Source organism: Pleurodeles waltl, chromosome 2_2 (assembly GCF_031143425.1).
Source record: "Pleurodeles waltl isolate 20211129_DDA chromosome 2_2, aPleWal1.hap1.20221129, whole genome shotgun sequence".
Classification (NCBI taxonomy): Eukaryota; Metazoa; Chordata; class Amphibia; order Caudata; family Salamandridae; genus Pleurodeles; species Pleurodeles waltl.
The window spans coordinates 498,033,116-498,049,028 of NC_090439.1; the positions used below are offsets into that span (position 1 = coordinate 498,033,116).

The 15,913-nt window shown below is 45.8% G+C and overlaps 1 protein-coding gene across 2 annotated transcripts in view; it reads left to right on the top strand.

Annotated features, from left to right (window-relative positions):
- The window catches only part of THOC1 (THO complex subunit 1), a 467,835-nt gene extending 452,836 nt beyond the window's left edge, over positions 1-14,999 (top strand). For both annotated transcript variants that reach the window (XM_069219988.1, XM_069219989.1), the window contains exon 21: positions 14,578-14,999. In XM_069219988.1, coding sequence (XP_069076089.1) covers positions 14,578-14,873 — 296 coding nt within the window. In that variant the 3' untranslated portion in view covers positions 14,874-14,999. The remainder of the gene's footprint in view (positions 1-14,577) is intronic.
- The last annotated feature ends 914 nt before the right edge of the window (positions 15,000-15,913 follow it).

Sequence of the window (15,913 nt, forward strand, 5' to 3'; positions counted from 1 at the left end):
GTTCATCTTATTTCCAAGATGGCAGAATGAAGAGCTCTAGGCACCCGCTTAGGAGAGGAAATGGACGGGGGGGGTGGTCACTCCCCTTTCCTTTGTATGGGTTCATCCCAGAGGGGGAGCCGGGTGCTCCTGCACTGGAGTAAAGCAGTTTATGCAAGGAGGGCATCAAATGTGTCCTTCAAAGCAATCTGGTGGTGCTCAGAGGCACCCCCACCCTAGCCCAGATACACATTTCCAAAAGGAATGGTAGTAAAACCTATCCTCTACAGGCAAACCTTTGTTCTGCATTTCCTGCTAGAGTTAGGCTCAGCAGCAAAAGGGCAGAACAGACAGTGTTTGGGGTTGGCAGCAGCATGGGCTGGCATGCAGACCCTGCAGGGCTATACAGGCAGACATGGGGGATCCACTAGGAAACCCCCAGTGTACTTGGTGTCATGTAACTAGCTCTGGAATCGGTGTAGTTGCATGATTTCAACATGTTTGATACCAAACATGACTACGTTCTGTGAAGCCATTATGCAGTTGGACATCTCGTGATGACAGTGTCCACTACATATCGTAAGATGGCTTCCCTGCACTTACAAAGCCCAGAAAATTAAGTCTGGGGTTTGTCGAGGCACCTCTGCTCATGATGGGGTGCCCTTACACTTAGAACCATGCACCCTGCCCTTGGGCTGAAGGGCCTACCTTAGGGGTGACTTATAGAATCAGAGTGCAGTGACCATGATATAAGGTGAATCTTATATCAGGAGTGAAAGGTGCATGCACCATTTCACACAGGCTGCAATGGCAGGCCTGTAGTAACATTTTGCATGGGTTCTCATGGGTGGCATAATACATGCTGCAGCCCATGAGGTCCCCTGATGTACCAATGCCCTGGGTACCTAAGTAGCATGTAATAGGGACTTACAGGGATACACCAGTATGCCCATTGTGGGGTGTAAAAGTAATATGCTGACTAAACTTAGGGAAGAGACCACTGACACTGGGGTAGTGGTTAGTAGGATCCTAGTGTACTACGGTAAAAACACACTGACATCTGGCAAAAAGTGGGGATAACTATGTCAGAAAGACCCTACTTTCCTATAAGTGACACCTAGTGCATTGCAGGACAAGTGGACTGGGCCATACCCCATCAAAGAGAAAAAGGAGGAAGTCACCTACTTGGTTCACTGGGTACCCCCAGGAGCACTCATAGGGTCATCAATGTGAACAGGCTCAGGTTGCACCATGGCAGGGCATACTGTACCTTGTTGATGGTGACAGATGGAGGAGAGGCAGAAAAGAGTGAACCCCGTTCCCTGACCTCTTATCCTGCTATGCCAGGATGGAAGTGTACATGATTTAGTGTTCACCTTGACAGAACAGCAACAAAGGGTCTTCCATCAGTTACTGAGTCAATTCACTGGACTATTCTCTTTGCCCCTAAGTCTGATGAAATGGTGTACAAATGTGTGGGCACGGTGACCGCTTCCCTGCCAAGAGCAAAATATGCAGGCTGTCTGACAAGATCAAGGCCAGTATCAAAGCTGAGGTTGACAAGATGCTGGAGTGGGGGGTAATTGAGCCCTCCAGTAGCTCATGGGTCAGCCCAGTGGTACTGGTGCTCAAGCCCAGTCCCAAAGGTGGGAAACCTGAGATGAGGTTCTGTGTGGACAACAGTTGCCTCAATGCAGTAATTAAGATGGAAACCCACCCCATACCAAGAGCTCATGAGCTCATTCTGAGTACCTGTAACTTGACATCATGTTACTGGCAGATAGCCCTCAACCCAGGAGCCAAGGAGAGGTGTTCTTTTTCTACACCTGAAGACCACTTTCAGTTCACAGTGATGGCCCTTTTTTATTGCAAAATGCACCTGGCAATGTCCAGAGTGTGGTGAATAGAGTACTTGCAGGTTTAGAGAGTTTCATTGGAGCTTATCTTCATGACATAACTGTATTTAGCTCCACCTGGGAGGATTACCTGGTTCACCTCAAGGAAGTGCTTCAGGCCCTGTAGCAGGCAGGCCTGACTGTCAAGGCAGGTAGGTGCAAGATAGGGCAAGGCTTGGACCCAGACTCAAATCCGAGCCTTTCTTGGCCTGACTGGATACTACAAGAGGTTTCTAAAAGGTTATGGTACCATAGTGGCACCACTAACTGAACTGAACTTTAAGAAATAGCCCAAAAAATTATCTGTACTGAGCAGAAGCAGAAGGCTTTTGACACCCTAAAGGAAGCTCTGTGCTCAACACCTGTCCTGAAGGCAGCTGACTTCAGTAATGAATTATTTGTTCAGACAGATGCTTCTGAATATAGTTTGGACAATTTTGTCACAGGTGAGATCAGCCAGTTGCCTTTATTTCTGGCGATTCCTCAGAAACAGCGTTGGAGTACCATTGAGAGGAAAGCTTTTGCTATGGTTTGGTCTCTGATGAAGCTTAGATGCTACCTGTTTCGGACTTACTTCAGAGTTGAAAATGCCTAGAGGCCACCTCAGGTCGCTGATGCAGATGAGAGAACCCCAAAGTTTCGAACTGGTCCTTTTTTCTACAGGCTATGGTCTTTAAAGTGGAACACAGACCTGGAACTGACTATGCCAATGCAAATGGCCTTTTCGGGTTCTTTCGGGTTTGGATGATAACTACCAGTATCAAGGTTAGTTGCTTATTAGCTTTCATCTGGAAGGGAGAGGGGGGAATGTAAGGAAATGCCTCTTTTTATATGGTCACCTCCAAGTTTTTGGACTGATGCTAATGACTTTTTTTTTTAACTCAGAGTGTGCACTGAGGCCTACTAACCACACCTCAGTGCCTTTACCCTTACCCTTAAACTGGTATGTTGAATTGGCTCTTGCCCATTGGCTAAGCTGACTTTACCTGCAAGTCCCTTGTAAATAGTACTCAGGGCATGTACGTTAGAGCCTCTCCCTCTTCTCCCCCTCCCCCAGGATAAGGATAACACTGGCTCTGTCGCCCTAGGTGTGACATGAATAAAACAAGACTCCCAGCCCTCCATTTTCATGCAAGAGGAGCAGTTTACACTGCTAGTCTCACTTTGCAATTTAAAGTAATTTCAAAGCCAAACTTCCTTCTGTTATACATGCAAGTTACCCCATGGCAGGTCTGTTGACTTCTAAGGCAAGATATAACCTATCCCACGGGCAGAACATGTAATTTCACATCCAGATAGTGAAAAACATTACTGTGGCAAAGCTTGGACGTCCAGTTGGCGAGTACAGTTATCCACTGACCCATAATCTTTGCTAACATCGGAACAGTGCAACCAAAGGGGTCATCTAAGGTATCAAACAAATCATTACATTGAGCCCGACTTATTAATGTATACAAGATGCAGTGTGCAACTTTTGCAAAGTTGCTGCTTTGTTGCCTTTAGTCCCTCTGTACCACTACTGGTTGTAGACAGGGTCCTGTCACCGAGACAGCTTTCTGCTCTCCTGGGTAGATGTGCTAACGATGCAGAGGAAAGGATACAATGAGGACCTGCTCTGGAAGGAGGTGTTGTCTCCCTCCTGCAGAAAGTCACACAGGTGTTGTCTCAAAAGGCGAGCTTCAAAAGAGAAGCTGCATTTTAAGGGCAAATGGGTAACTCTTGGGAGATCGGTTTCTTCATTGTTCAGGCAGGCAGGTTGACACTAAGGACAGCAGAGGGGATAACAGTTGCCTAACCGGTTTTCCAGGGGTGTGTAGCTCTCTTGGTAGCCAAACCTCTAGGTTGGGCTAGGAAGCTCCACATGCTGGGAGAGGGGTCCTACCATTTTGGAAGTGGTCAGAATGGTGCATTTTGGGATGCCCAGATGCCACACGTTGGAGACAGTGGATTTCAGGTGGGAGGGACTGTGGTAGCCCATTGGCTACCAACTGCATGCTACCCTGATAGCATTTTCTGAGCCTGAGTAGGGCACCTCTGGTACCCTGAAGTCTGATCTCGACTGGACTGGAGGGAGCAAGGAAGGACTGCCCTGCTGCACCGTGAACTGGCAGAGAGGTTGCACTGTTGTGGACTGTAACTGCTGCAAATGGTGGCCAGCAAAGGAGAGGGACTTTGTGAAGTCCTGCTCAAGGAGAAGCTAGCCAAGGGACTCCAAAGCCAGCTAACAGGCCTCCAGTTCTCAGCACTGTGGATGCAACAGCTGAAGAAGCCTGCTGGGGCAGGTTGGTAGCCCAAAGTCTCCTACCCTCTGCCAACCGCCGCCATGCAGCACCAGGGACCAGGATCCAATGCTCAAAGTTGCATTCAAGTTCGCTGAACCTGCGGATGTTAACAGAGTGCAGCTAGGGCCGCCAAAAGCTATTATCGACCCAGGAACGATTGGCCTGTGACTGTGCTACCAGAGTTGGTCGCCTAAAGTAACTAAGTAACCACCTTGACACTTGCCCAAACTTTTCTTTAAAAAGTTTATAGGCGTCAAGTTCATTAAATTTGCCAAAACTTGTTTGTAGTTAAGTGAAAAAGTGCACATTTATTGATAGAGACATCTAGTTGCAGATTACTTACCTTAGAATTTTCTCCAGGCGTCAGTCTGGATATGGAGATTTTTGTCGAACAGTACCCCTGCATGCCTTTAGGAAGCGCTGATCAGCTTTGCGTTCATCAACGATGCTGTCCACATCAAATATGATGTTGCGGGTCCCATATAGGCGCCACCCCGGTTAACCACAATTGGTTCAGAGGCTGCTCCCTTTTGCTTCCCCAACCAAATCTGATAGTGACAGATGCATCACTCCTGTGCTGGGGCGGTGTAGGAAAATACCCTCTTTCTTGCCATGGTTACCCCCATTTTCTGCCTGTTGTCAGTGTGTTGACTGTGTCTACTGGGATCCTCCTAACCAGGACCCCAGTAGTTTTGCTCTGTCCTGTAAATTGTACCTTTTTCTTCCCACAATTGGCATACTGGTCCATCCATATAAGTCCCTAGTATATGGTACCTAGCTACCCAGGCATCAGGGTTCCAGGGGATCCCTAGGGGCTGCAGTAGTTATTTTGCCACCCAATGGGAGCCCATGCAAAGGGTTCTGCAGGCCTGCCATTGCAGCCTGCGTTAAACAGGTGCATGCACCCGTTTTCACTACAGGGCACTGCACCATGTCACTAAGTCACCAAGAGGGCAGGGTGCAGGTACCTGTGTGTGAGGGCACCCCTGCACTAGCAAAGGTGCAACCACAAACTCCAGATCCATTTTCCTGGACTTTGTGAGTGCGGGCGCCATTTTACGGGTTTACTGGACATAGGTTACTACCCATGTCCAGCTACATAATGGTAACTCTGAACTTGGGTGTGTTTGGTATCAAACATGTCGGAATCATACCCCAATACTGTTGCAAGTATTGGAAGTATGATTCCATGCCCTCCTGCTGCTTGATCTGATCAAGCCTAGGAAGGCAGAACAAAGGATTTCCTTTGGGAGAGGGAGGTAACACCCTCTCCCTTTAGGAATAGGTATGACTGGCTTGGGAGGGATAGCCTCCCCAAGCTACTGGTTTGCTTTGAAGGGCACATTTGGTACCCTCTGTGCATAAACCAGTTCAGGGACCCTCGTTCCCTGCTCTGGCATAAAACTGGACAATGGAAAGGGGAATGACCACTCTCCTGTCCATCACCACCCAAGGGGTGGTGCCCAGAGCTCCTCCAGAGGGTCTCTGGATTCTGCCGTCTTGTTTCCATGGTTGGCAGGGAACTCTGGGACCACCTCAGTGGCCAGGCTAGGCAGGTGACGTCAGAGCCCCCTCCTGATAGGTGCTTACCTGGTTAGGTGACCAATCTCCCTTTCAGGGCTATTTAGGGTCTCTCTCTTGGGTGGGTCCTCAGATGCAGCTTTCAAAACTCCAGCAGGATTCCTCTGCAACCTCCACTTCAACTTCTGGCCACTGGAACTGCGACTGGACCCTCCAGGAACCAACCAGGCTGCTACAACGAAGAAGACTCTTCTGTAACTTTGTTTCCACTGCTCCTTCCAGCTTTGCAACATTTCCCCGGCCGTGCATCCTCAGAAGACTACAACTCTTCAGCCTGCACACAAAGAAGGAATATCCCTTGGAGCGGAGTCACTACCTTGCAACCGTAGGCACCTACAGCAGGCAACCACCGGCTGCGTGGATCTCCCCTTATCTTGAGCTGCATGGATCCTGCAAGACGGGTGGTGGTCCGGAGTAATCCTCCTAGTCCTCTCTGTCAGCTGTTCAACTTTGGTGGAGGTAAGCCTTTGCCTTCCTATGCAGGACAGTACTCCAGTGCACCGCCTCTCTTGCAGCTGCCAAGGCTTATTTGCATCTCCTCCAAAGGATCTTCAGGCGACTTGTAGCTCCAGCCCCCAGCACTCCTTCCTGCAAAGTACAGCCTCCTGCGTGGTTCTCCGGCAGCGTGGGATCCTCTTTTGTAGTGCTGCATGTGTTCGCATTCAATTTTGTTAGTATATGGTTTATGCTCCCCCTAGGGTCGCTATTGCTATTTGCACTGTTTTCTAACCTTTTCTATACCTATTTCTGACTATTAGTGTATATATTTAGTATATTACTTACCTCCTATTGGAGAATTGCCCTTTTAGTAATTTGTGGTATTGTGTTCCAAAAATAAAGTACCTTTATTTTTGTACAACTGTGTTTTTTCTTTTATGTGTGTAAGTGCTGTGTGACTACAGTGGTATTGCATGAGCTTTACATGTCTCCTAGATAAGCCTTGGCTGCTCATCCACTGGTACCTCTAGTGAGCCTGGCTTCTAGACACTGCCTACACTTCGCTAAGAGGGGATACCTGGACCAGGTATAAGGTGCAAGTACTTTAGGTACCCACCACACACCAGGCCAGCTTCCTACAGGCAGCCATCTGAGAGAGGCGAAGATAGTACAATCGTGTCTCTGGCTGACCGGACTCCACATCAACCTGCTGGAGCTCCATGCTATCAGACTGGCATTGAAAGAATTTCTTCCGCTTCTCAAAGGATAGGTAGTGCAGGTGTTAACGGAAAACACCACCACCATATGGTACTGCAACAAGCTGGCAGAGTTGGGTTGTGGACCCTTTGTCCGGAGGCTTTGCGGCTCTAGATGTCGCTGGAACATCAGGGCATTTTCCTGGTGGTTCAACATCTGGCTGGCTCTCTGAATGCCAGAGTGACAAACTCAGCTGACAATGCTTAGTCAATCACGAACGGTGTCTCCATCCGGAGGTGGTGCAAGGTCTATTTCAGCAGTGGGGAGTTCCTTGGTTGGATCTGTTTACCTCCACAGAGAATGTGAAATGTCAGCAGTATTGCACGTTTGAGTTTCCATTGCGGCAGCCACTCGACAATACTTCATCTCAAGTTTGACTCTGGCCTCTTGTACCCTTTTCTGCCCATTCCACTTCTGCCCAGAGTTCTCAATAAGATCAAGAAAGCTGGGCCCAAGTAATCCTTGTGGCTCCGGACTGGCATGAAGAGTCTGGTATCCTGAGCTATTGAGCATGGCCATCGATCCTCAGATCAGATTGCTCCTTCGAGAGGATCTTCTGTTGCAGCAACAGGGAGGGGTCTCCACTCAAACCTGTCCAGGCTCCTCCTATTAGCATGTAGATTGAGCGGTTGACAGCTTTTGACCTTCTACCCAAATTCTGTAACATAAATCTTGGCATCTAGACGTCCCACCACGAAAACAGTATACGCCTTTTGTAGTTGAGAAATTTGTTGCATGATGCACAGACAAGTCTGTTGAGCCACCCTTTCTGCCCCTCTTTCTGAGGTCCTATTGTTTATCCCAACAGATCCCAGCACATCTCTGCTATGGGCACGCTCAAAGGTTATCTGTATGCCATGTCTGCTTTTTGCAGTTGCCTTATCAACCTTGTTTGTCCCACATTGTAAATGGTTCCTTAAAGGCTTTACTCCTCTGTTTTGTCTCCATTCATTATGCCCCAATGGGATGTGAATTTAGTTTTGACATTTCGGATGTGCGCTCCTTTCGACACGCTTTACAATTGTCCTCTCAGCTTCTCACTTTGAAAACAGCATTCCTTGTGGCCATTACATCTGCCCGCAAGGTAAGTGAGCTGCAGGCATTGTCATCTAAGCTGCTGTACCTTTCCATCTATCCTTACAAAGTGGTGCTTTGCACTAGGGCCTCCTTTCTGCCAAAAGTGGTTATGCCCTTCCATGTAGGCCAGTCCATCACCTTGCCTACTTTTTACGCACCCCTACATCCTTCTGAGGAAGAGGAGAGACTTCAGTGTCTGGATACTAAAAGACCGTTGGCATTCTACCTTGTCATACCAAAGAGTTTGTTCTACCATTATCATACCAAAGAGTTCTGGGTGGATGATAAACTCTTAGTTAGTTATGTGGGTGTGAAGAAACATCAGGCAGTGCAGAAGAGAGCCATCTCCAAATGGAGTGTACTCTGCATTAAAATGTGCTACACGCTGGCAAGAAGCAACTACATGAGGGTTTGTGTGTTAATTCTACTAGGGCTAAAGCTGCAACCACTGTATTAGCAAGCCTGAGTTCCAGTCCTTGACATCGGTCAGGTGGCAATGTGGACATTTCTTCACATGTTTACCAATCTCTACTGCCTGGACATTGAGGCTAGTAGGGATGGGCACTTTGCCCGTTCTGTCCTGCAGGACTTTCTAATATGATCCTAGTTCGCAGACCCACCTCCAGGGATGGTATTGCTTTGGTATCTATTCTATTGTAAGGAATCTGCAACTAGATGTCTCTATCAGATGGACAAGTTTCTTGCCTTTGGTAACACCTTATCTGGTAGAGATTCCTTACGACTCGCCCATCCTTCCCGCTCTGCAAATTGGTTTCTTGGGGCAGGGACTCCCTTTCAGAGCGCTAGTTTTGACACACCAGCGGTCAGTGTTCTTCATGGCTCTGTGCTTCTGGTGTGGAAAGTTGTAAAAAGAAACTGACGTCCGCACTCTGGGGTGGTGCCTATATAGGTCCTGCAACATCATATCCGCTGCAAGTGATTCCGTCGACTGACATGGAGCCGATCAACACCATCAAATGGCGCGCAGGGGTACTACTCGAGAAAAATCTCCAGATCCAGACTGATGCCTGGGGGAAATTCTAAGGTTAGGAATCTGCAACTAGATATTGTCTCTACCAAATAAGTCGTTACTCAAAGTAGGTAAGTTGCCATATACGTTGAGGTCACACAACCACACCATATAATACACCCCAGTTCCTCGCATTCATCAACTGAAGGTGGTGTTTCTAGAGTCAGAGTCCGATGTCTAGTCCATATTTGCCAAATCCTAGCAGAAATTCCAGTATTCAGCACTGATTTGGCCTGGCGAATGTATTTCTTATCCTGTATTACTAATCCATTCTGTAGTAAATTTTGCAGTTGTGAAATAAATTTCACTCCCATCTTTGTATCGCTGCTGGTAGGCAAAGTGTTTAGCTTGGTCCTTAACCACATCAATTTTCATATGGTGGCATTTAAGCATGACTTTTTTTTTTCTTCCTGTGTAATAATAAAAATGGCAGCTTCTTCATGCATAGCATGGCTAACTGTACCAATGAACAAGTTAAGACTAAAATAGTGAATATGATTCCTATATAATATGAAAACATTTCTACATTGTGTAATATCACACCAGATATCAAATTTGAACCTTCAACAATGAACGTCAATTCACTAAAAGGCCTCAGGTAGTGGAAGTGACATCACACCCCATTCGACCTTTACGTTTGCTCACATACACACACAATCACACATGCGTATACAATTTCACATAAACTCCCTTTCACCTGCACACTACACACTTTTAAAAACATTTTAATTACCTCAGCTGTCAGGCAGGGTCACATTCCAGCTAATTGTACTCAGTTTCTATTACACTAATAGTTAGTGACATATTATATATTACTTACTATTGTAGTGATAAAAGATGACAAAAAACAAGGAGACTTGGAGCTCCAACCGATGTCCGTAAGGACGACCCTGCCCCTTTGTTCCTGGCACTGATTTTGCCACCTTTGAGGCCAGGGGTCGCAAATACAGTGCCGGGGGTCGCAAGGGGCACACCATGGTTCGCAGCTACAACCCGTAAATGACGTTGATGCCTCTAACTTACCTTTTGCTCTGGGAGTAAATAGGGGAAATAGAATGAGGATGTATAAACCAGGAATCGCCACAGCATTAACATCATTAGCAAAGTTGTAAATGCAATGTGTCCACCTGGGAACACTACCCACCCACCTGCGTTAGACCAAGGACCTCCTTACCTTCAGGAGACATCTCAAGACATGGCTGTTCAAGCAGTAGCAACCCCCCCCCCCCCCGCCCCTTCCCTCCAGGCACCTTGAGACCCTCACGGATGAGTAGTGCGCTCTACGTAGTCCCTGATTGATAGATTGATTGATTGATCCTGGCATTAGCGTGCAATACTTTTCTTGTGTCATTCAATTCCAGCAACTGTGTCTAAAACGCTCAGGAAATAATCAGTCACACTATCCATCTGGGTAGTTGCTCTTTTCTTTTCACTAAATACAGGCATGCCCAGTATGCATGAGCCTTAGAGAAAGTAGTTAGCTGCCTCCCTTTAATCCTCATGGCCACTGTTAGTTTAGCTAGATATCACAGAGTTGACTCCATTTCACTATTAGTCTTTTTTTGGTTTGTTGAAGTTGACTCCGGTCTGGGTTCTTAGCCTGCCATAGATGAGGGAAAATTAGAATTTGACCACCGCTCGGCCCTTCCCTATGTAACCAGGTGACAGCCATATGCTGGCACCTTCTCCGATCACTGTAAGCACTGTATTTTATTAGACTTCTCTGCTTGTTGCGCACACCTACTTCTGAGTGTAAGACCAATATCAGTTTTTTACATCCTGTTTAATTATGCTGTTTTTGCGTTTGTCACTTTAAAAAGCGCGTGTTTACACTTACCCGTTTAACGTTCTTTCATGTTTAGTGGAAGCGGACCACTGTGTCCTGATAAAGCACCTAGAGTATTAACCTAATTTTCAATATGCCAGTACTGAGATAGGCGTGAAAGTGAGGGCAGTTATGCTGGGTAGAATATTTTTTTCCTGGTGTGGGATGAATTTGTTGGTAAAAGGTCTTTTGTCGGTTTGGCTACTGCTGCGGACTTAGGGGAGGGCCTGAAATAAGACTGCAGTAAGTTATGACATTCAAATAATTCACAGTTTAAACATGTAAAACCTCAGTAGTCAGTCATGTAAGGCTGACCATCCTGTCAGTGAAATGCTCTCATTTTTTCTTATCAGGCAACGTCGCATTAGGCTTTTTACTACTTCATTTTCATGAGAAATGCTAGGCGACATTTCTAGAATATGGTGCAGAAGAGTAGCTCCTGTCCTCTTTATCCTGTTGCCTGACACAGCTTGTTCCCCCTTCAATCAGATGCTCATCCCGCATACAATCGTGATCTTCGAATTGAGGTATCAGAACCTGTTAATCTGCCATCAGATTGTTTTGCCCGTACTGGATGTAGTTTAATGGCAGGGCGAAGGAAAGTGAATCTGCTGCACGTGACGGAACTGCTGAACAAACAGTTGCGGAGGAGGTAGCAGCATGGAGTGGTCGCTTCGGGTGCTTCTATGAGGGACTGTCCAGGTTTGGGTGCTGTCCTTTCACAGACTATCAAGAATTGCTTTTGGGATCGCAGGCCCCCTTATTCCTAACCTGCGAACATTCGGGTCTGCAAATATATAGCAGAGGTGCATTAATGTGCTTACAGCAGCCACTCCACCCAAAATTGTTTCAGCTGTACTATGCGGGGACGGCTTTAGCGCTGGTGGTGCCCTGTGCGACAATTTATTTTGGCACCCCCCACCTCATGACCACCACCTCGGATTTCCTAACTACCACCCCGAAAATGTGCCCCTCATCTCTCCGTAGCCCCCGTCTCTCACATACATGTCATTTGTTTGAAAGCGCTTATAATAGTTGGCTTTACTGAACCACTCGCTATCCACATAAAATATACAGGGAGTGCAGAATTATTAGGCAAATGAGTATTTTGACCACATCATCCTCTTTATGCATGTTGTCTTACTCCAAGCTGTATAGGCTCGAAAGCCTACTACCAATTAAGCATATTAGGTGATGTGCATCTCTGTAATGAGAAGGGGTGTGGTCTAATGACATCAACACCCTATATCAGGTGTGCATAATTATTAGGCAACTTCCTTTCCTTTGGCAAAATGGGTCAAAAGAAGGACTTGACAGGCTCAGAAAAGTCAAAAATAGTGAGATATCGTGCAGAGGGATGCAGCACTCTTAAAATTGCAAAGCTTCTGAAGCGTGATCATCGAACAATCAAGCGTTTCATTCAAAATAGTCAACAGGGTCGCAAGAAGCGTGTGGAAAAACCAAGGCGCAAAATAACTGCCCATGAACTGAGAAAAGTCAAGCCTGCAGCTGCCACGATGCCACTTGCCACCAGTTTGGCCATATTTCAGAGCTGCAACATCACTGGAGTGCCCAAAAGCACAAGGTGTGCAATACTCTGAGACATGGCCAAGGTAAGAAAGGCTGAAAGACGACCACCACTGAACAAGACACACAAGCTGAAACGTCAAGACTGGGCCAAGAAATATCTCAAGACTGATTTTTCTAAGGTTTTATGGACTGATGAAATGAGAGTGAGTCTTGATGGGCCAGATGGATGGGCCCGTGGCTGGATTGGTAAAGGGCAGAGAGCTCCAGTCCGACTCAGACGCCAGCAAGGTGGAGGTGGAGTACTGGTTTGGGCTGGTATCATCAAAGATGAGCTTGTGGGGCCTTTTCGGGTTGAGGATGGATTCAAGCTCAACTCCCAGTCCTACTGCCAGTTCCTGGAAGACACCTTCTTCAAGCAGTGGTACAGGAAGAAGTCTGCATCCTTCAAGAAAAACATGATTTTCATGCTGGACAATGCTCCATCACACGCGTCCAAGTACTCCACAGCGTGGCTGGCAAGAAAGGGTATAAAAGAAGGAAATCTAATGACATGGCCTCCTTGTTCACCTGATCTGAACCCCATTGAGAACCTGTGGTCCATCATCAAATGTGAGATTTACAAGGAGGGAAAACAGTACACCTCTCTGAACAGTGTCTGGGAGGCTGTGGTTGCTGCTGCACGCAATGTTGATGGTGAACAGATCAAAACACTGACAGCATCCATGGATGGCAGGCTTTTGAGTGTCCTTGCAAAGAAAGGTGGCTATATTGGTCACTGATTTGTTTTTGTTTTGTTTTTGAATGTCAGAAATGTATATTTGTGAATGTTGAGATGTTATATTGGTTTCACTGGTAATAATAAATAATTGAAATGGGTATATATTATTTTTTTGTTAAGTTGCCTAATAATTATGCACAGTAATAGTCACCTGCACACACAGATATCCCCCTAACATGGCTAAAACTAAAAACAAACTAAAAACTACTTCCAAAAATATTCAGCTTTGATATTAATTAGTTTTTTGGGTTCATTGAGAACATGGTTGTTGTTCAATAATAAAATTAATCCTCAAAAATACAACTTGCCTAATAATTCTGCACTCCCTGTAGTTCTGATCTTTGCAGCAGGTATATTAATCCTCTGAGCTAGTTTATTGCGAGTCAGAGCTGCCGCTAGACACACTCCCATCTCTCTCCCTAGCAGGCACATTAATCACAAGAGGTATCTAGACATTGTAATTGCTTCCTGAAGGCTGAACGCGCAATGAACTTTTCAGCAGGTGCTTTTAAATCGCAAGTTTTTAAGTTATTGCCAAACACAGTGCCCCTTTGAGGTCAGCGCCCCATATCCAGGTCAGCACCGGGTGCGACCGCAACATTCGCACCGCCCGCCCTAAAACCGGCCCTGGTACTATGCCTTAGCTGAAGGCTCTGGAGATCAAGGATCTGGGTGACAGAAGGTCGTGCCTCGGATCGTCCTAGGGTGATAAAAAAAAAACACATTGTTGGACAAAGCATTTACTGCTGGGAAGAGTATTCCATGTTACTTACCTTGTACACAGGGAACAAAGACACCCCTTCAAACAGTGGGAGACTGAACACTGACTACTGCCTGTAAGTTTTCTAATGCACTGTCCTCCGTTCCTTATCTGGTTGTGCCTTAGCTTGTGTCTCAAATTCCATGCTCACTGTGGACTATTTTTTTGTGAAATAGTAAACTAAAATGTGTGTGTTCTTTAGCCATTTCATGGACGTAGTGATGCATGTGTGTGTATGTGTGTTTGAAGACCTAATGTAAAAGTCCCTGGACTTACTGGCACAAGATGACCTTATCTGCGACATGAAGTAGATTCAGAAGTACATCATGTTATCATTCTTCCTCGTAATTGCTAATGAGCGCGAGATGTTTATGTAGCTGAGAGAAATTACTCCTAGCAATTTTTTAGGATAAAATTACTGATAATTACAAACGCCTTTGTCACTCAGTCTGTGACAAATCATGCAACAAATGCATTCTTGATTTATAGAGCAATACCAGATGATGGATTTAAGATTTGTGCCATGATTTCCAGGTGTTTTTGCATTGTTACCCTAACAAACACAATTCTTCATGTAATTTGACATGATCGAGATCACTTTAAATTATTGACTGCTCATGAAATGGAATCTTATTATTCCTTACAGTTCCCGAACTGGCGTCACAAAAAAGGGTGACTGGTGAAATGATCGAGTCTTTTTCAAATCGGCTTGGCGAAGATTGGAAAACTCTTGCCCCTTATCTGCAAATGAAAGAAACTGATATTCAGGAGATCGAGTGCGACAGCGAGGATGTGAAGATGAGAGCAAAGCTGTTGCTGGTCAGCTGGTTGGATCGCGAGGGACTGCTGGCCACACCCGAGAACTTGATCACTGCCTTGAATAGTGCTCAGTTGAGTGACCTTGCAGAATATCTGTCAAACGACACAGACAGCAATAGCTGACTCTTGGTTTGAAAAACATTTTTATTTTAAAGAGAATACATCAATTGTAGTTTCAGACCCAGCACAATTGAAGAGGACTGATTATGTTGTGCTGTAAAGAAAATAAAAACATTTTGTACATAATAATATGCAGTTCTTTTCAGCTGTCACAAATCTTACCCATCAAAAGTTGTTCAAATGACTAAAAGCTGGTTTGACATTCGGATGCAAAAATATATATGCAGAAGAAAAAATGTTCATTCGTATTAATAAATTACATTTTTAGGCAAGCACTACACAAGCTGTTCTCCATACTGGTACAGTTGACGAATATCATCTGCACCACGATGTAAACTAGAAATCATACATTATGAGCCCTAAAGAAAATGACTTTGCAGGCAACCCATCTGTTATCAGTAACCTTCACGAAATGCAGTTAACGCCATCCTGGATTTTTTTTCCAACTAGAAAGGGATGTGTTTGGCACTGTACAAGAAGTAAGTGTAAAATACCTTCTGATGGATCTATCTACCTGCATATTCCTCACCTTTTTTGTGTTTTTTTGTTTTTTGTTTTTTACTATTCCCCAATGCACCAGCATTCCACAGAAACTTTTCTTGACTGCTGTACAAATTTGGCGAGGACGTCACAATGGCCATGGCGCACCATGCGACCTACCATGACGTCACTGGGGCCATAAGAAGCCCTCATCAGCGCGCTGAAGTCAGTTCCCTTTTTTCCATGCCTTTGACGCGTATTGTTTTTTCATAGGCTTTCCATTGAGTTACGAGTGTTTCAACACATTTTTTCCAGGTGGTGCAACTATGTTGCAAAGAAAAATGTCTCCAGCAAGGAAATCTGGTTTTAAACCGTGCCAGGAATGTGAGACCCAAAGGTCAATCATGGATCCTCATGAAGACTGTCTTTGGTGTCTAAGTTCAGACCACGACGTCAACGCCTGTTCAGCATGTCAAAAGATGAGTCCCAAAGCGCTGAGAGAGGTGAAAGTCTTCATGGCCAAGGTGAGAACTGGAGAAAAGAGGCCATCAAAAGTCTTGTTC